Here is a 22,545-nt window from a genome sequence, read left to right on the forward strand (position 1 = left end):
AAGAGACAGGAAGAAAAAAAACCTGAAGAAATAATGGTTAGAAATTCTCCAACTTTGATGAAAAATATTAATCTACACATTCAAGAAACTTAGGAAAATCCAAAAGAATAAACTCAAACAGAGCCATATAATAGAAACATGGTAGTCAAATTGATGAATGTCAAAGAGATGATGAAAGTTGTACACCAAGATAAGAATAACTTACCATGTATAACAGAACTTAAGATTAACTGGTGACTTCTCCACAAAAACCATGGAGGTCAAAAGCCAGTAGGAAAACAAAATCAAGATGTTTGAAAAAGTTGACTAAGAATTCTAAATTCAACTCTCTCCCTTAAAAATAAATGAGAAATAAGACATTACCCCATAAACAAAAACACTACCTGCAAATGAAGTGAAGGAACACTAAACAGTAACTACAACCCACACAGAGAAATAATGAGCACTGATAAAAGCAATTTTGACAGAGTATAAATGTATTTTTAAATTTGCGACTCATTTCTTCTATATACTTTAAGAGACAACTGCATTAAGTAATAACTATAAAACTGTATTGATGGAGATCATAAAAACATGTTTTGTATGACAATAATAGTATGAAGAAGGGAGGTGAACATGGAGGTGTATTTAAGCAAAGGTTTTGTGTATTACTAAATTATTATTCATCTGAACTAAATTATTTTAAATTAAGACACTATTAAAGATACTATTTAATAATCCTGAGGACAACAATTTTGAAAATATTAAAAAATATATAGTAAAAGAAACAAAAGAATTAAAAGGCACACTAGAAAGTATTTAAAAATAGGAATCAGGAACTAGAGTAACAAAAAGAACAGAAGATATAGAAAACAAATATTATAATGGCAGATGTAAATTCAACCTTAGTAGTAATAACATGAAATGTAAATTGTTTAAATATCCCGATCAAAAGACAGAAATTGTCAGTAAGGATTAAAAAAGATATAACCCAGTTATATTCTGTCTACAAGAGACACACTTTTATTATTTTTTTAAGAGATACACTTTAGAGTCAAAGACACAAAGAAGTTGAAAGTAAAAAGACAGAAAAAAATACAACATGCAAGCAGTTAAAAAAAAAAAAAAAAAGCTGGAATGGTTATCAAAGCACCAGACAAAACAAACTATAAGCCAAAAATCACTGCAAGAAAAGGAGAGCATCATATAATACTGTGTTCAATCTATCTGGAAGATATAATGATTATAACCATATTACACTGAACACCACAGCTCCAAAATACATGAAGTAGGGACACCTGGGTGGCCTGGTGGTTGAGCATCTGCCTTCGGCGCAGGGCATGATCCTCGGATCCTGGATCGAGTCCTGCAGTGGGCTCCCTGCTCAGTGGGGAGCCTGCTTCTCCCTCTGCCTGTGTCTCTGCCTCTCTGTGTCTCTCATGAATAAATAAATAAAATCTTTAAAAAAAAATACATGAAGCAAAACCTAAAATAACTGACTAAAAAAATATATAATTCAACAATAATAGTTGGAGACTTCAATACCTACTTTCAATAATAAATAGACAACTAGACAGATCAAAAAAACAAGACTGAAACACTATGAACAAATTAGACCTAACAGATACCTATAGAATACTTGACCATCTATAGAACACAGAATATATATTCTTCTCAAGTGCACCTATTGTCCATACAGACCAAATGCTAGGTCATAAAACAAGACTCAATAAATTGGGGCAGCCCTGGTGGCTCAGCGGTTTAGCACCGCCTTCAGCCCAGAGCCTGATCCTGGAGACCCAGGATCGAGTCCCGCATTGGGCTCCCTGCATGGGGCCTGCTTCTTCCTCTGCCTGTGTCTCTGCCTCTCTCTCTCTCTCATGAATAAATAAAATCTTAAAAAAAAAAAAAAGAGAGACTCAATAAATTGAGAAGAACCTAAAATCCTATAGTGTCATCTGATCACAATGGAATTAAATTAGATACCAACAACAGAAGAAAAATGAAAGACACACTCTTAAATAATTAATGGTACAAAGAAGAAATCACATGGGAAAATGAAAAATACTTTGAGGAAAATGAAGTGAAAACACATGACATATCAAACTTACATATTATATAATTCAGTAGTACTTAGAAGAAAAGACATTTAAAAATATTAAAGCAGAAATAAAATTAAAGAGAAGAGAAAAACAGGAAAAAAAATGATAAAACCAAAAGGGAATTCTTTGAAAAAATAAAATAAAATTGATAAACCTTTAACTAGACTATCCAAGAAAAAAATGACAGAAGGCATGAACTACTAAAACTGGGAAAAGAGAGGTCTTTACTGCTGACCTTATGGAAATAGAATGAATTTTTAAAAAGTCATTTATAAACAAGTAAACAAATAATGTAGATGGAATAGACAAATGGACAAACATTCCTAGAAATACAGAAATTATTGAAACAGAATCAAGAGGAAACAGAAATGTGAACAGACCTATCACAGGCAAACGAAGAACAAGAGAGAAAAAAAAAGAATATATTAAAAACTTCCAAAAAAGAAAAATCCATGCCCAGATGACTTCACTGCAGCAAACATTTAAAGAATACCAATACTTAAAAAAAAAAAAAAAAAAGAATAGCAATACTTCACACTTTTCTTCACCTACCCTCTTAAAAAAATAAATAAGAGAACACTTCCCAATTCAATACATAAGACCAGTATTACCCTGATACCAATGGTATCCAAAGACACCAAAAGAAAACTGCAGACCAGGGACACTTTGGTGGCGCAGTGGTTGAGCAACTGCCTTTGGCTTGGGGCGTGATCCCGGGGTCCAGGATAGAGTTCCGTATTGATCTCCTTACAGGGAGCCTGCTTTTCCCTCTGCCTCTCTCTCTCTCTCTCTTCTCTCTCTCTCTCTGTGTGTCTCATGAATAAACAAAATCTTTAAAAATGAAAGAAAGAAAGAAAGAAAGAAAGAAGAAAGAAAGAAAGAAAGAAAGAAAGAAAGACTGCAGACCAAAATTCCTTAATAACAAAGACACTAAGTTTCAACAAAATACTAGCAAACCAAGTAAAGCAACAGCAACCATGGCCAAATGGGATTTGTCCTAAGAATGAAAAGGAGGTTCAATACCCAAAAATCAAGCAATGTAATACACCATATTAATAGAATATAGGATAAAAACCAACTAATCATCTCAAAAAAAAAAAAAAAAGCTGTGACAAAACTCAATACCCTTTTGTAATAAAAACACCTAGTAAACTAGGAAGAAATGAACTTCCTCAACCTGATAAAGGGCATTTCTGAAAAACCCTGGCTAACACAGCTAACATATTTAATGAAGAAAGACTGAATGCTTTCATCCTAAAATCAAGAAAAAAAGAATGTCTTCTCTCATCACTTCTATTTAATATTGTACTGAAGAAGCAGGGCACCTGGGTGGCTCAGTTGGTTAAATGTAGGACTCTTGGTTTCCGCTCAGGTCATGATCTCCAGGTTACAGGATTGAGCCCTGCCTTGGGCTCTGAGTTCATTGGAGAGTCTGCTGTGTCAAAATAATCTTTTTAACAAATGGTACTGAGGCAACTGGAGATCTATTTATATATATATTGGCCCCCAAATCATTTTCTTGTATACAGTTGTCACACACCATTTAAAAAAATTGACTGAAAATGGACCATATACCTCAAAGCACATCTAAATGGATACATTTTAACCATAAAATTTAAGGATGGTTCCTTAAAAGAAATCTATCAATGTAATTACAAATTTTAAATTAAGGAGGAAAATATTGATTACTTCAATAGATGCAGGAAAAGTAATATCCTTAATTTGATAAAGTAGTTTCATCAAAAACAAACCATAAACATTAGACCAAATGGTAAAACTTTACTAGCATTCTTTATTTATTTAATGAAGAATGCATATTAAAGTCATCTGGAGAGCTTTAAAACATGCTGATATTTGGGTCTTCCTCCAGATGTTCTGATAAAAATGTTCTGGGATTAAACCTGGGCATCAGTGTTTTTTTTTAAGTTACTCAGGTGATCATCCAGGTTGATACAAGGATACAAACTAAGTATTTCCTTTTTTAAAAGATTTATTTATTTATTCATGAGAGACACAGACTGAGAGAGAGAGAGAGAGAGAGAGAGCAGAAACACAGGCAGAGGGAGAATCAGGCTCCCCGCAGGGTGCCTGACACATCAGGATCACGACCTGAGCCAAAGGCAGGCGCCCAACTGCTGAGCCACCCAGCCGTCCCCAAACCAAGTATTTCTAATCAACACTGTGCTAGAGGTCCTGTTTATGTAAAAAGACAAGCAGGAATAATAGTTTTTATTCTTTTTTTTTTTTTAAGATTTTATTTATTTATTTATTCATGAGAGACACACAGAGAGAGAGAGGCACAGACACAGGCAGAGGGAGAAGCAGGCTCCATGCAGGGAGCCCGACGTGGGACTCGATCCCGGGTCTCCAGGATCACACCCCGGGCTGCAGGCGGCGCTAAACCGCTGCGCCACCAGGGCTGCCCCAATAGTTTTTATTCTTAATAGTAATAAAAACATTCAACTACCTAAAAATGAACTGACCAAAAAATATAAAAATATTAAAAAGTAGCTAAGACAATTTAGTAAAAGACAAAAATTTTTTTAAACATTTCCAATCAAAATCCCAAAAAGATTTTTCATACAACTTGACAAGCTGATGAAAAAATCAATTAACAGGCCCAACTAACTTTGAAATGCAATTTAAAATAGGCTAAAAGTGTTCTTTTACCTCAATGGGGTAAAAGGCAGGTTAATAATTGGTGCTTGGAAAACTGTTTATTGACACTGAAAAAAAAAAGTTAAGTCGTAACTCACCCCAACACAAAAACAAATTACATACAAAGGAGCAAAATGGATGAGGAGAAACACCCTGATATTTTAACACTATTAAAGTACAAGAGTATATGTTTATGAGAATAGGAAACTTCTCAAATAAAATAGAAAACATATCAGAAAAAATGTAAGACAGAAAAACTAAGACTATATCTAAATTAAGAACCCCTACATAAAAGTTTAAAGATAAGCCATAGATTAGGAAAAGATGTTTGCAACACATAAAAAGATTAGTATACAAAATGTATAAATATATAAGATATATAAAAATTATTATAAATTAAGAAGACCATAGAAAAACAAGCAAAAATAGACAATTTTAGAAGAGGAAGAACTTGAATGGCCTAAAAACATAAAGATTTTCAACCTCATCACTAGTCAGAGAAATAATAAATAAAATGAGGTATCATTTTTATCAAAGTATTAGCAAAATAGTTTTAAACCCATAATAATAAGTTTTAATGTGAGTGGGAAAAATTAGCATTGGCATTCATTGCCAGGGTAAATGTGGATGGATGACAGTCATTTTGGAAGGGCAATTTGCTATTGTCTATTGAAACTAAAAACTGTACTTCCCGTGTTCCAGCAACTCTATATTCCAGCACAGTGCAATTCAAAGAACTTTCTGTGATGATGGACATGTTCTATATATGCTATCCAATATGACAGCCCTATGTGGCTACTGAGCACTTGAACTATCACTTGTGTAACTGAAGAAGTGCATTTTTAATTTTATTAAATTTAAGTAACTGTAATTTAAATTTAAAACAGTCACATGTGACTAATGGCTACCAAACTGGACAGGACAGCTTTGGAAAAACACTTGCATATGTTCACAAGGATATGCACATGGAAAGGACTTAAAAAGTCTATATACCGAGGACTAGTTAAATAAGCCACAGTATCCCACACCATGGAGTTTCATGTGTTAACAAGAGAAAGTGGACTGATGCATACCAAATAGCAGGATTTCAAAGACAGATGGTATAATAAATTTTATACCCACAAACACTATAGTTTTTACTAGCTAGATTTATTTTGTGATTTTTAAAGTTTATTTGTTGGTTTTATATAAGTGGTGTCATACTAAACAGATAACCTACACAGGTCTGGAGGGATCCACACCAAACTGATAGCGTGTAATCTTGAGATGATACTCAGATGGAGGAACATGGAGAAGTGGGAGTGATGGTTTTGGAAGACATAAATAAGAATCTATTAACATATTATTTCTGTTATTAAAGATCAGCATAGAATTTGAATTTATCAATTTTCAAAAGTGATAATTATGATGGAAAAGAGAAAATGAAGAAACAAAGGGTTCTAACCATCATACCAGAGCCATGAGAATGTCCATGACCTCCATGCTTGAAAACAAATATTCCTACTAGGTTTACCACAAACCCAAGAATTGAAACAAGAAGCAGTCTCTCATGGTGTACATCTGGAGGGGCTAATGCTCTCTAGAAAACACATAATACAAAAAAGGGAATTGAAATAATTTCTGATTGATCAACTGGTAAAAACAAAAAGCAATCTTTAAAATTTTTTAGTTATTTTCAAAATGAAAACCATTCTAAAAATATATGCCAAACAGTCTATAGAGGAAAAAAAAAACAGTGCTCACTTAATGCAGACAAGGTAATAGTTACTATTTTTAAATAAACACCAATATTTAAAAGCATGACTATTTGGTCTAAAACCCATCCCTCTTTGGTATCTTAAATAATACTGCCATTCATTTTAAGTTCATTGATTTTTCAATTTTCTCTCTCTCTTTTTTTAAATATACCAAATATAAAAGTTCACTGGCAAAACTCTCAGGTTCTATTTTAAGAACTCTTCCCAACAGACCTCACTACCCAGATTGTGCCTTTACTTTTCAGAGTTAATGCTTCATTCATACCATTTCATTGTTTTGAATTTCAAGTAGTTTCACATATATTTAATTTTTTCAACTACTTTGTAAGCTCTTCTTTCTTTTTGTAAGCTCCTCTTATACAATAATTTATCTAACCCAAGACTGTCCTCAGTAATACTGTGAAAATAGCCCACATATATCTTTAGTTCATAAACATTTTTGTTACAGAAATGTAATTTACTGACTCTAATCATTATTTACAATACCTCAACTCCTTCTGAGAAAATAAAAAAAGCAGTGAAGATCAAAAATAGGCCATTGACAAAGCCAGCCAGAACTTCCGCTCTAACATACCTAAGGAAGAGCAAAGTAAACAATTGAATTATCATTTCTTAAAAATCAAATCATAAATTTATATACAATCAGAGATTATAAACCACATTATATAAGCAGCCAGCAAAGTCCTAATATTTATAATATAGTGTTTTATTCTATATATATAGTAGAAATGAGGAAATGAATTATTACAAATTATGTATAATAGCACAATACCACAAAATACATTCACTTCTACAAGCCAATCAAAAGATCTTCTTAGAGTAAGTAGATTTAGAAAGACCTCTTCCACAGAAATGTAAATCTCAAGTCGCCCCTGGACTAGACAAATAGGCACAGAAGGAAAGATCAAGAGATAAAAAGTAGAAGAAAATGAAGGGTTTTTCGAACTTACTGCTTCTTTTCTAAGAACTTCTTATACTTTTTGTTTTGTACCTTTCAGCTTTCAAATCTCTGGAAAATGGAATTTTGATTTGAAGGAAAATAAAATTATTTCTGAGTCATCCTAGAGACAACTTTGAGATTTATACTTCTACAACTCTTTTCTAAGATTAATCTAACAAAAAATTTTCAATTACCTATTTTTAGAATCAATTCTAGCTTCATATGATACTACTTAAATTATTTTTAAAAGATCTGTCTTTTCCTCCATGGACTTCTGAAGCTTTCTGCTTCCCACCTGCATGAAGCATCGGGGAAAGATTTTATTTTTTCCATAAGGTATTATCTGGCTTAGTTAAAGTCATGAGAACCAACTTTAACCTGGCAGTTTTACATGTCCTAACATTATTCAAAGGGTGCTGACAGCAGTTAATTACTCTGGTCCATAAACAAAATAATAGGAGCATCAAAAATACCGCTTTTTCTAGCTTTCTATGTCAACTTCTAGATAATACAATTTTTACTATAAAAAATGTTTAAAGTAAAGAGAACAAACTCTTTAAAATGTACTCTATTCAGTTACATTGGGAGTTTGCTCTGTCAGTACACTCCAACATAGCATATATTTCTGCACTCAGAAATAATGCATACTTCTACCTTCTAACACATACAAATGAATTAAATTTACATAATATTTGTCAGAACATATGCCTTTTTATCTTTCATGAGAGAACATTCATTAAATTCAGCTTGCTTTCCATAGCAAACACTTAGGAACTTATCTAATATATCAGCAGGGTTACTAACCTAAAATGAAAAGCATTTTCTTTTAACCCACTCTTCTACTCCCATAGTTAATGCAAAAGCCTTTTGTCCTTGAGTTCCATTAGACTTCAAGATCAAAGGTAGAAATGTTTTTCAGGCATCTTTTTGTCTCTAATGTCTACCTCAGTAGGTACTCCATAAATTCTGACAAACTGTTGGTCTAAAGTGATTTAATTAGGCTTAAGATATTTGCTGAACTTGGTTACAGAATTCAAGTGAAAAACTTGTGAAAACTAGACATATTTGCCTTTACAAATGACTGTTTACTTGAACACAGTGAGTCTTGGAATTAAAACATACCACATTCATAAATTTGCCACTGCCTCATTAAGTATGAAGACATCTGAATTCTTTAGCCAGGGCAAAAAAAAAAAAAAAAAGATACAGTGTATGTACATATATATAAAGGTACGTACATATGCATGTAGCTATCAGACATATATTACTTTTATGCTGGCACTACTATTTCAAAAATAGGAGTGTGACCAGACACAAAGATGATTTTTCTATAAACAAATACAAAAAAGTCTTCTGCCTCTCAGATTTCTTTTATTATTATTATTTTTAAATGATTTTATTTATTTATGAGAGACACAGAGAGGCAGAAGGAAAGTAGGCTTCCTGTGGGGAGCGTGATGTGGGACTCGATCCCAGGACCCCGGGATCAGGCTCTGAGCCAAACACAGATAGATGCTCAACCACTGAGCCACTCAGGTGCCCCTCTGCTATTATTTTTCTATTGCAGTCAGTCGGCTACTGTGATCATACTGAACCAGGGGTGGGGGACGGGGCAGGTATTGGGGATTCATCCTTAGGCTTAGCCTATTCAGTGTCATTTTGATGTACTGGTACTTAACATTTTACTGGCACTGCTACTTAACTACTGTAGCAATGATTAATAGATTCAAATGTTGCATCAGATTTTACTCCCTAATTTTTCCCTTCTCAAAAGAAAAAAGCAACCAAGAAGACAAAACAAGAAACAAAAAGATGGCAAAAAAGGTGGCATATCACTCCTTTATATAAACTAGTTAACGCTGAATAGTAAAACCTGCTTTGGTACTGAAGGTCTTCAAAACTATTCCTAAAAACCATCTTACAGTGGGAGATTATGTATTCTAAATAGAAAATAATAGATACACTTAGATTTAAGGAACTGAGAATTTTTATAGTTACCTGTTTATCCTAAAAAATAATTTAAAAATTTTTTTCTCAAAAACTTGTTAAGATGTTCTAATCAGATTTTTGATATACAATATATATAAATTATTAATTTTCCAACACAAGATTAGAATCTTACACGCAATCTTTCTTTAATGATTCAAAATATACTAAGAATTTTTTTATTGCATAGTCATGGAAAATGTTCTCTTTTGAGCTGTTTGAATTTATAGATATACAGATCCTTCACTGTAGTCTACAAAAACAGTAGAATTAGTGGTTTTTGTCTGACTTTTTGTAATTTTACAAATAACCACATCACTTCAGTTAAACCCCAAATCAGTAAGTTCTGTCACAGAATTTTATATACCCTTGTTTCAGCACTTGTCACAACATAGTTACTATGTTTTTACAGCACTATTTCCCCATTAGAGCACAAGTTCCTCCAAGGCAGAAGCCATATCTTATTTGTCTTTATAAGCAACAAAAGATTAGACTCCTAGTGGGCTCTCAATAAATATCTGAAGAGAACAAGAGCATGTACAAGAGAAAGTGCATGCATGCTGGCTCAAGAACAAAAGCAAAGGTGAAGGGAAAGAGGAAGCCGAGAAGGAACAAGAGTAAAAGAGAGAACAAAAGGCAGTATGCCTAAGACAGTGGATGGACGCAGGCAGGAGAGAATGAGAGACACCTCAGGGGAGGATCAGTGAGAGAAGGAAAGAGAATAGGAAAGAACTAGGACTAAGGCATTCAGAGAGAGGGAGGGGGAACAAGAAAGAGCCTGAGAGATACAGTGGTTACAGGTAGAGGGAGAGATGTGCAGGAGAGAAAGAGGGAGGGGAGAGTGGAAGGCTGAGGACTCTGGAAAGACCATGAGCAGGGACACAAGGAACAGGGAAGAGAGAACAAGAAAGGGGAGAAGGGAATTCAGGAGAGATGACAGAGGATAAGTATGGGGATGAGAGTGAAAGAGAAAACAGGAGAGGAAAGAAAGGAGAGACTGTGAGAAAGCACACAAGGAAGGGGGACAGAGAGGAAAGGGTCAACAAATGAGAAGGGAGAATGGGGAGCCGGGAAGAGAAAGAGGGGGGAGACAGAGAAAGGATATTATCCTTGAGAGCTGTACACATAAATAATAATTGCACTGCAAAATATTGTATGACTTCAAAAAAGAAAAAGAAAACACTCAGGCAGAGTCAAACACTGGACACTCTACTGCTTCCCCCAATCAGAGATGGCAAAAGGCCAACTTGGCCTCTAAATACTACTAGGCTCAGAAGTGAGAGCAGATGTTCCAATATAGTCTCTCCAGCATAGAAACACTCTCCAAATATTTGATTAATTATCCAAATTGAGCAAGAGTATAAAAAGGAGTATTTTTCATAAAAGCAGAGCTGAAGAGGGTAAGTAATATAAAATCATATTAGGAAACAATTATTTTAAATAGATTAATAGCAAAATATCCCTTTACAAAAGAAAAAGAAACATGACTGTTTTCATATAGTGAAACTTTCTTCTTCTAAAAAAAAAAAATAGGTTAAGAGTTAAGAAAATCCCCCATCTAGCAAAAAAATCTGTCTTACCTCTAAGCAAAAGAACTTAGATACAAAAAAAAAAAAAAAAAAAGAGGTATATGTTGTACATTCCAATTAAAGACTATTCAAAAATAGGTAAAATGAATCTACTAAGTTAGGGAAGTGGTTGTTACCCTTGGGGTGCTACATGGGAAGAAACCAGGAGGAGGCATGAGAAGGGGGTTTAAGGGTTCAAGTTACACAAATGTGTTCAATTTGTGAACATTCATGTGCTCAAGATTTGTGTATTTTCTGTATTTCTTATACTTTAATAAAAAAGTTTTTTAAAAGTCTTACCCATAAGAGAAAGCATCATTATCTCTCCATTTTGAAATAACAGATGCTGCCAATCCAGCCAAAATGGCAGTGCTATCGAAAAACATGTGAAAAGAGTCGGAAATCAAGCCTAAGCTGTAAAAGAACAGACATATTGGCATATTATAACAGTAATCAAATAGTGAGCATTCTTCTCTAAATTCTTTAAATGTCCTGTGCTTACCGGGTAACTAATCTTCTAAATAGACAACCCTGAAATATGATACATAGAGAGATAGTAACAGTAAGTTTTAAATATCTGAGGACTCTGACGCCCGTTGCCCAAGAAAAAAACCGAGCTTCTGGTGAAAGAGGGGTAGAAACAAAGCTAGCTGCTACTGGATGAGGGGCAGGGATCTGCCCACCCTCTGGTCACTGGCAAAGGTCAGCTGTCACTGAAAGAGAGGGAGAAAAAAAACCAGCCACGTGCTGCTGGGGGCAGTCTGAAGCCAGGTTGGGCCCAAGATCTTACACTGATAAAAAGCAAAGGTTGCTGCTGTTTAAAGAGGGGTAAGACAGTTTTTCCTTCTCTTGATACCAAGCTGTCGGGAGAGGTGGGAGAAGGGGAAGGAACATTAATAATGCCCATTCTGGAACTCAGGTGTCAAGGGACTGCCTAAAACTAAGGCTCCAGGAGGAGAACCAAATTCTCTCTCCTCCGTAACCGAAGTCTTGACTAGAATATAAAACCAGAGCAATCTACCTCTGAGAGCTGAGCAAGAGCACAGAGATTCCCCTGTGGCAAGGTGTGTAGGACCTGCTGAAAACTGACAATGGAGCAAGAACACGGAGAAAAACCCTCCAGGGTCCCAAACCCTACACTAAACATAAGGTGGTAAAAGTCACTTTAAAAAAGCCACTAGGGATCCCTGGGTGGCGCAGCGGTTTAGCGCCTGCCTTTGACCCAGGGCGCGATCCTGGAGACCCGGGATCGAATCCCACGTCAGGCTCCCGGTGCATGGAGCCTGCTTCTCTCTCTGCCTGTGTCTCTGCCTCTCTCTCTCTGTGTCTATCATGAATAAATAAATAAAATCTTTAAAAAAATAAAAAATAAAAAAATAAAAAAATAAAAAAAAAATAAAAAAAAAAATAAAAAAGCCACTAAAAAATAAGTTAGTGACTTATTGAAATTAACTATCAAGAACAAAAATACAAAACCCAGCTAGTCAACTATTGATCAGACTCAAAACCTCACATTAATGGCCTGACAAAATAATAAGTGTGCACATTTCTGGGCATCAATACAATTAACCTTGGTCCCTACCTTCCCCTGCTCATGCTCTCTCAAATAAATAAATAAAGTCTTAAAAACAAAACAAAATAAAACAGAAAAAACCTTGGTCCCTTTATTTTTTTAAACATAATATCCAACACTCAATAAATATTTATAGACACATAAGATCAAAGGGCCAAAAAACCACCACCAACAAAAATCCCACTGTCAAGAGCTAAAGCAATCAACAGAATCAGAATCAGAAAAGGCCTAGAGATTGGACTATGATGGAGACTTTAAAACAAATATGACTAATATGTTAAAGGATGTTGTATAAAGTTGGAGAAAATTCATGAATCGGGGACTTTTCACAGAGATAAAAACTATAAAAGATTCAAATGGAAATGACAAAAACATTTTTAAAAAATCATAATATTGAAGATAAATAATAACCTACATGGGCTTCTGAGCAGAAGGAACACGAAAGAAAGAATCATGTCAAGAGAAATTATCCAAAGTAAAACAAAGAAGAAAAGGAGTGGGGAAAAAAAACAAACAAACAAAAAACAAAGCAGTAAAAGTCTTTAACAGTATTAAGGAGACTAAAATACAAATATTTGAACTCTCAGTACTGGAGAAGAAAGAATAGAGAAAGTATTTAAAGAGGAAATGCTTGAGAATTTTTAAAAACAAACCACATATTCAAGACATTTAAAATATCCCAAGCTGGGACGCCTGGGTGGCTCAGCGGTTTGGTGCCTGCCTTCAGCCCAGGGGGTGATCCTTGGAGACCTAGGATCGAGTCCCGTGTCAGGCTCCCTCCATGGAGCCTGCTTCTCTCTTTCTGTGTCTCTGCCTCTCTCTCTGTATCTCTCATTAATAAAAAATAAATGAAACCTTTTTAAAAATAAAATAAAATATCCCAAGCTGAGGAAAATCTCTCCACACTTCACAAACTGCTTAATACCAAAGAGAAAGAGAAAATCTTGACAACAGCCAGAAAAAAGAAAAACAAAGATAAAATTAACAGTATATTTTTCATCACAAACTACTCAAGACAGAATAATGGAGTGATGTCCTTAAAGCATTTAAAAAAAAATGTCAACCTTAAATTCTGTATCTAGCAAAATATCTTTCAAAAATGAACACAAAGATTTTTCCAGATAACCAAAGCAGAGAGAACTCATTGCCAGCAGATCTGAGTTAAAAGAATTAAAGTTCTCCAAGCAGAAATATGTTACGATGGAAACTTAGATTTGTGTAAAGAAACAAAGATCACTGAAAATTAGTGGGTATATACAAAAGATCTTTTTTTCTTATTTTTAGTAACTTTAAAAGATCATTGGAAAAAAAGAGGGAAAAAAACAAAAACTTTGATAATATCAACAAAATTCACAACCTTTAAGTAGACTGACCATGAAAAAAGAGAAAAGACTAAAATTACTAAAATGAGGAATGAAAAAAATACACTACTGACTTTACATAAATAAAAAGAATCATAAGAAAATACTACAGTTACAAGCCAGCAAATTATGTAACATAGATGAAAAAGACACATTCCTGGAAACAATCTTGCAAAAGTGACTCAAGAAAGTTTTTTGAATAGCCTTATAACAAGCTAACAGATTGAATGAACAATTGTAAAACTTCCAACAAAGAAAAGGCCATGCCCAGACAGCTTCACTGGTAAATTCTGCCAAACATTTAAAGAACAATAAATATCAATCCCTTACAAAGACTCAAAAAAAAAAAAAAAAAAAAAGATGTCAAAAGAATGCTTCCCAACTCATTGTTTAAGAGCAGTATTATTACCCTTATACCAAAATGAGACAACAGACACCACAAGAAATGAAACAGACTAATCTTTCACAAATACACATACAAAAATCTTCAACAAATACTAGCCAATGGAATCTAAGAATATATATTTTAAAAAATACACACTATGACCAAGTGGGATTAATCCCAACATGCAAGGTTGGTTCAATATGTGAAAATCAATTGATCTAATCCATTGTATCAATAGGATTAAAACCAAAAGCCACATGAACACTTCAACAGGTGCAAAGAGTTTGACAAAATTTAACACTTCTCTTTGTAATAAAAACACTCAACAAACTTGGAATAGAGAGAATTTGCTCAATTCTTAAATGGCATCTACAAAAAACCCACAGCACCATTAATGGCCAAGGATTAAATGCTTTCCCCTAAGATCAGATACAAGATGAAGATGTCCCCTCTCACCACTTCTATTTAACATTGTACTGGAGGATCTAACAAGGGAAGTTGGCAGGAAATAAAAGACACCTAGATAGGAAGTGAAGGAGTAAAACTATCACTATTTGCAGATGACAGGATATCATGCATAAAAATCTTAAGACTCTACTAAAAACCTATTAGAATAATTGAGTTTGACAAGATTGCAGGATACAATATCAACATACAAAAATGAACTGTATCTTTGGGGTAAATCCCCAGCAGTGCAATTGCTGGGTCGTAGGGCAGGTCTATTTTTAACTCCTTGAGGAACCTCCACACAGTTTTCCAGAGTGGCTGCACCAGTTCACATTCCCACCAACAGTATAAGAGGGTTCCCTTTTCTCCACATCCTCTCCAACATTTGCGGTTTCCTGCCTTGTTAATTTTACCCCAAAGATACAGATGCAATGAAACGCCAGGACACCTGCACCCCGATGTTTATAGCAGCAATGGCCACAATAGCCAAACTGGAAGGAGCCTCGGTGTCCATCGAAAGATGAATGGATAAAGAAGATGTGGTTTATGTATACACTGGAATACTACTCAGCCATTAGAAATGACAAATGCCCACCATTTGCTTCAACGTGGATGGAACTGGAGGGTATTATGCTGAGTGAAATAAGTCAATCAGAGAAGGACAAACATTATATGTTCTCATTCATTTGGGGAATATAAATAATAGTGAAAGGGAATAGAAGGGAAGGGAGAAGAAATGGGTAGGAAATATCAGAAAGGGAGACAGAACATGAAGACTCCTAACTCTGGGAAACGAACTAGGAGTGGTGGAAGGGGAGGAAGCGGGGGGTGGGGGTAAATGGGTGATGGGCACTGAGGGGGGCATTTGACGGGATGAGCACTGGGTGTTATTCTGTATGTTGGCAAATTGAACACCAATAAAAAAATAAATTTATTATTTAAAAAAACAAAAATGAACTGTATTCCTATGTAGTAGTGATATAAAAAATAATAAAAAACATTTTCCTTTACTTTTTTTTTTCATTTTCCTTTACAATAGCATCAAAAAATACATTTAACGAAAAAGTGTAAAACTTCTAAAACTATAGAATATTGTTGAAAATTTTTAAAAAGACCTAAATAAATGGAAAAAAAAAAAAAAACCATGTTTACAAATCAGAAGACAATACTGTTAGGATGTCAATACTTCCTCAATTGATCTATAGATTCAACTCAATCCTATCAAATTCCCAGACTTCTTTGAAGAAACTGGTCTTAAAATTCATACAGAAAAAAGGGGACCTAGAATAGACAAAATATTGAAAATGAAAAGCAAAGTTGGAGGACTCACACTTCCCAATTTCAAAGTTTACTATAGAGTTACAGTAATCAAATAGTGTGGTGCTGGCACAAAAGTAAACCTATAGAGCAATGGAATAGAATTTAGAATCTAGAAATAAACCTTCACATTTATGGTCAACTAACTTCTGACAAGAATGACAAGATGGAAAGAATACTTTTAACAAATGTGTTGATACAATTGGATACGTACAATGAAAAAATGATTTTTGCTCTTATGTCACACAATACATAAAAAATAACCCAAAATGGATCAAAAACCTAATAAACATGAAAACTAAAACATTCACCACCTTGGATTAGGCAATAGTTTCTTATATCAATAAGACATCAAAAGCACAAGTAACAAAAGAAAAAACAGAAAACACAGACTGGACATCACTGGAATTTTAAAGCTTTTGTTCTTCAAAGAATACTATTAAAAAAGTGAAAAAGGGCAGCCCCGGTGGCCCAGCAGTTTAGTGCTGCCTTCAGCCCGGGGTGTGATTCTGGAGACCCGGGATCGAGTCCATGTCAGAATCCCTGCATGGAGCCTGCTTCTCCCTCTGCCTGTGTCTCTGCCTCTGTGTGTGTGTGTGTGTGTGTGTGTGTGTGTGTGTGTGTGTGTGTCTGTCATGAATAAATAAATACAATCTTTAAAAAAAAGATTTTATTTATTCATGACAGATACAGAGACACAGGCAGAGGGAGAAGCAGGCTCCACACATGGAGCCCGACGTGGGACTCGATCCCTGGGTCTCCAGGATCACACCCGCAGGCTAAAGGTGGTGCTAAACCACTAAGCCACCAGGACTGCCCCATAAAATTTTTTTTAAAAAAGTGAAAAAATACACACATGGGAGAAAATATTTGCCAATTATATATCTGACAAGGGTCATTATATTCAGAATATACAAAGAACTCTATTTTGGGTTTTTGAAGATTTTATTTTTAAGTAATCTCTACACCCAACATGGGGCTCGAACTCACAACCCTGAGATCAAGAGTCGCATGCTCCGCTGACCGAGCCAGCCAGGCACTCCCTATATGAAGAATTCTTAAAAGTCTTCAAAAAGATAAATAATCCAATATTTTTAAAAGATACATTTATTTATTTGAAAAAGAGAGAGAGAGCATACAGGAGGGAGAGTCTTAAGTAGACTTTGTGCTGAGCATGGAGTTGGATGCAGTGTCTGATCTCATAATGCTGGGATCACGACCTGAGCTGAAACTAAGTGGTCATTTAATCAACTATGCCCAAGGACCCAACATAATCCAATTTTTTAAATGATCAGAGAACCTGAATAAAGACACACAAATGGCTAATAGGCACATAAAAGATACTCAACATCATTAACTACCTTTCACGGAAATTCAAATCAAAACAATGAGAAACAGCTTCATACCCACTCTACCATAGCAAAATCAAAGATCACTGGTATATTAAGTTCCCCAGCTGTAGGGAGGCACCAGTTTTGGACAAGTGCCACTGCAACACCGAAGGCTCAGAGAACCTGAACTTTTAACTCTGGAGATCTGAAGTGTACTGCTGGCCACTGCCAGGTCTGTCTGGTATTTCAAAGGATTATTGGGTGCTGCAAATAGGAACTGAAGGGGTAAACTTATTAAACCCATTGACCCTGTGATTGGTTGGTGTTTTCCTGTCATTTTAAAGAGACTAAATATGTCGGGGGGATGGGGTTAGGGGCAGATGTCAAAACACTTGTCCGATTTTAAGATGTTACAATTAAATATGAGCTGATTCTCCCCCCCCCCCGCCAAAAAAAAAAAAGATCAATAACAAGTGTTGGTGAGGATGTGGAGAAAGCAGAATTCTCACACGCTGCTGGAATATTACTTGGCAATAAAAATAAATCAATGCTAATACATGTAGAATACAGATGACCCTTGAAAACATTATGCTAAGTGTAACAAACCAGTCACAAAGGATCATACACTACGTGACACCATTTATATAAAAAGGTCAGAGTCGGCAAATACGTAGAGACAGAAAGTAGATTAGTGGTTACTTAGAATTAGGGTAAATCGGGACAGGAATTAGAGGGTGATGGCTCCAAGTGCAAGGCTTCCTTTCAGGGTAATAAAACTTGCCTAAAATTGATTGTTGGGATGATTTTACAGCTCTGTGAGTATACTAATAGCCAATCAACTAAAAGCCATTACCTTAAATGGGTAAATTGTATGGTATATGAATTACATTTCAATAAAGCTAGTTTCTTAAAATGATAACTATCTAAAGCAGGGATCAGCAAGCTATGACCCAGACCACCATCTATCTTCGTAAACAGAATTTTACTAGAGCACAGTTACACTCATCTGTTTAAATACTGTCTATCGTTGCTTCTGTCCTCTAACAGAATACAGAAATCATGAGAGAGACGTTATGGCCCTTGAAGCTTAAAATATTCACCATCTGCTGTTTAGACAAAGTTCACTAACCGCTGGTATAAAGCAAACATAGGTGTACCATATTGTGGAGCTTAAAATATATAAAAGTGAAATAAATGACAATAAAAGCACACAGAATAGATGAAAATAGGAGTATATTATTGTAAGATAAACACATTATTTCTGTTAAAAATTCATATTATGCATGCTAGAATAGTCACCAAAAAAAGTCACTAAAGGAGGAACACAGAATTCTGTATCAATACAAAGCAGATGTTCTACTACTACTGGGAAAAGAGCAGGAAACTCACTCTCACCCAAGACTATCCACATGTACACAGCAGAGTTTTGCTTTCACAGGACGGGCAAAAATGTTGAGGAAAAAAAAAAAAAAAACCATACTCTCAAGGCCCAGGCTCACAGGGCCTGCCTAAGACTGAGGCTGGATTAAGTTAATGAATGCCCCTAGTCATTCACCACAAACCTAACCCTGAGTGACAAGAAACAGCAGTCTACAGCTTGGGGGGAGTCGGGGTGGGGGTGGGAATGCCATGAATATGGAGAGCTTCTGTGACACATGCAAAAACTTAACCCAGTTATGGCCTGACAGAGGACTATTTCTAGTTATAAATACTATAACCCCAATAATCACAGCTCTTTATTCCTAATATCCAGTCTTTGGTCAAAAGTTTCAAGATACACAAAAAAAGAGCAAGAGAAAGAACTCACTGTGAAGAGATAAAGCAACCAACAGAACCAGACCAAGATTCTGGCTCAGATACTGGAACTATCACAATAGTAATTAATATGTTAAAGAATCTATGGAAAAAGGTGAACAAAACATACGACTTACAAAAAAAAAAAAAAGCATATGACTTACTAGAGAATTTCAGCATAAAAATATGAAATTTTAAAAAATATTTATTTGAGAGAAAGAAAAGAGTGAGCATGAATGGGATGGGCAGGGGGGTGGGAATCCTAAGCAGATGCCGAGCTGAGTGAGGAGCTTGATCAACATGGGGCTCTCTCCCATGACAATGAGATCACAACCTGAGCCAAAACCAAAGAGACCCATGCTCAATGACTATGCCACCCAGGAGCGCCTGAAATGTTTTTTAAAAAATTAAATGGAAGGGGCACCAGTTGTTTGAGCATCCAACTCCTGGTTTCTGCTCAGGTCATTATCTCATGGTAGTTAGATCAGGCCCCATGAGGGACTCCACGTTCAGTGAGGAGTCCGCTAGGGTTTCTCTCTTTCCCTCTCCCTCCTCCTCTGCCCTTCCTCTGCTCCCATACACGCACTCTCTCTCAAATAAATAAAACCTTTATTACAAAAATTTTTTAAAAATTAAAATTAAATGGAAAAGGAAGAAACAAAAAACAAGTTTATCAGTGCTGAAGAATTCTTCCAATTGGTTTATGAGAGGACTGGACACAGTTGAGGAAAAGAAATCGGTGAACTTGAAGACAGCCCAATAGAAATGTCTGAAAGCAAGCATATCAACAGCTCAATATTTAAAACCAAGGAGTATTAGGGTGGTTAGGAGTACTACTTCTGAAGTCAGAGTACCTGGGTTCAAATCCCAGCTTCACTATTTACTAGTTTTGTGAATCCAAAGTTGCTTAACTACTTGGTACCTCAATTCAGCCATCACTTAAGGTAATAATAAAAAGTGTCATAAATGTTAAAAGGATTAATATATGTGAAACATATTATCACAGTGCTTGCCACATTAAAGCTATATCAATATTCCTATTACCATTACTATCAATAAATCACTATATTAAATATTAATTAACTCATAATATCTAGTGTTCCCAGCATGACCTATAGCTCTTAATAATCTGGTTAGTCTTCCTTAATTATAAGTGCTACAAACTAAAAGTGAAAAACATTCCTCACCTAAGTAGAAAAGGCAGTTTTAAAATGTTCTCATAATTTGGAATAATTATAAAATTAGAAACTGAAGTAAAATACAACAAAAAATACAATAACTTTTTAAAAAGACTTTATTCTAGAGAGAGAGAGAGAGAGAGAGAACAAGCCCACAAAGGAGGCGAAGCAGAGGGGCAGTGACAAGCAGTGCAGAGCCCACCAAAGGGCCTGAGACCCTGAGATCATGACCTCAGCAGAAACCAAGAGTCACTTAACCGCCTGAACACCCAGGTGCTCCCCCAAAGATAATTTATAAATCTCTCTCAAGTCATCACAAAATATTTTGGAAAATGTCTTAAATTTTATCATGAACTTTGTACATCTTATTCAAATATAGATGCAAAATACGGTTTAAGCACTGTCTGTACCCATGTAATACCCAACTCAAAGCAGAATGAGAAGGAATAAATAAAAAGACTAAATGGGAAAACTGATGCCTGTGGAGGACACAGTAAAGGTCTTATTTTTCATGCAATTCTCTGAGATCTGTTATTTAAAATTTTTCCTTGAATAACTGGATCTTCACAACACTACACACTTGAACCTTAATAGTCACGTAACACTGAAAAGATAACTTTATTGTATTTTGAAATATGAAAGACCCATTTGAAGAACAGCTCTAGTATTATAAAACCACCAATAAAGACATTATGATTTTATTTTCGATGCTATGATAAAGGACTAATATGGTAAGTTACTTTTAAAATTTGGTTTCAGGACAGCCCCGGTGGCTCAGCGGTTTAGCTCCACCTTCGGCCTGGGGTGTGATCCTGGAGACCCGGGATCGAGTCCCACATCCGGCTCCCTGCATGGAGCCTGCTTCTTCCTCCGCCCGTGTCTTTGCCTCTGTCTCTCTCTCTCTCTCTCTGTCTCTCATGAATAAATAAATAAAATGTTAAAAAAATAAAATAAAATAAAATTTGGTTTCAGGGGACGCCTGTGTGGCTCAGCAGTTAAGCATCTGCCATCGGCCCAGGGCGTGATCCTGGAGTCCTGAGATCAAGACCCACATCGGGCTCCCTGGATGGAGCCTGCTCCTCCCTCTGCCTATGTCTCTGCATCTCTCTCTGTGTCTCTCATGAATAAATAAAATCTTTAAAAATAAAATTTGAGTTTCAGAAAATTACCTCTCTTTACTGATAAAAACAATGTAGTTGTATTAGAGTAAAACCTGACAATGAGAATTATTACCCATCCTGCCTTAACTTTATGAAATTTTATAACTAAATTTAAAAGTCAATTTCAGTAATTATATTAATTTACATACTTAGTATGCTTATTTTTTCCACTTTATCCATGGGTCTTGACATTTTTACTTCAAGGATTTAATTTAAGGATTTTATTATATATGAGACTTTTCTTTTAGGTGGCCATAAATTAGCTGTAGAAGAAGGCAGGGCATTCATTCTAAGTAAATATAAATTTAAAAATGTTTACTGATACACTGATGTACATATATATTTAGTAAAACCTGCTATGGGTTGAATTGTGTCCTCTTCCAAATTCTTAATTTGAAGTCCTACATCTCCACTACCTCAGAGTGTGAGCTAATTTGGAAACACGGTCGCTGCAGACAGAATTCATTAAAATAAGGTCAGTAAGGTGGACCCCAATCCAACATGACTGTTGTCCTTATAACATGGGGAAACGTGGAGATAGATGTGCAAAGAGAGTAAAGATATCAGATGAGACTTCTACAAGCCAAGGAATGTGAAAAACTGCCAGAGAAGCAAATGGAGCTAAGAGAAAGCATGAACAGCTTCTTCCTTGCAGACCTCAGAAGTAACTAACATGGCCAATACCTTGATCTTAGAATTTTAGTCTCCAGATCTACAAGACAGTAACTTTCTACTGTGGCTCTTTGTTACAGCAGCCCTAGCAAATTAATACACACTATCTTTTTTATGACAAATTCATTTTAAATATATTTACTAGACACCAAATGTTGCCCTAATGGGGGAAAAATGATAAACCTTTTCTGTATAAACTAGCAATTACGTTCCCTTTCCAAAAGGCATAGATATAGCTTGGGAATTTTAATACTCATCAAAAGGAGATATCAATTTTATTTAAATTTTAAGTGGATTTAATTTTCATTAAAATGTTAACATTTTCAGTATATTATAA

General features: G+C 35.2%; 1 protein-coding gene across 1 annotated transcript in view; it reads right to left on the reverse strand.

The window, feature by feature from the left end:
• Positions 1–22,545, reverse strand: part of SLC30A7 (solute carrier family 30 member 7) — a 90,666-nt gene that overhangs the window by 61,295 nt on the left and 6,826 nt on the right. Inside the window, exons 3-5 of the mRNA XM_025417477.3 lie at positions 11,291–11,404; positions 6,983–7,070; positions 6,192–6,318 (exon numbers count right to left, since the gene is read on the reverse strand). Of these exons, the coding sequence (XP_025273262.1) occupies positions 6,192–6,318; positions 6,983–7,070; positions 11,291–11,404 (329 nt within the window). The remainder of the gene's footprint in view (positions 1–6,191; positions 6,319–6,982; positions 7,071–11,290; positions 11,405–22,545) is intronic.

This window comes from Canis lupus, chromosome 6 (genome assembly GCF_003254725.2).
Source record: "Canis lupus dingo isolate Sandy chromosome 6, ASM325472v2, whole genome shotgun sequence".
NCBI lineage: Eukaryota > Metazoa > Chordata > Mammalia > Carnivora > Canidae > Canis > Canis lupus.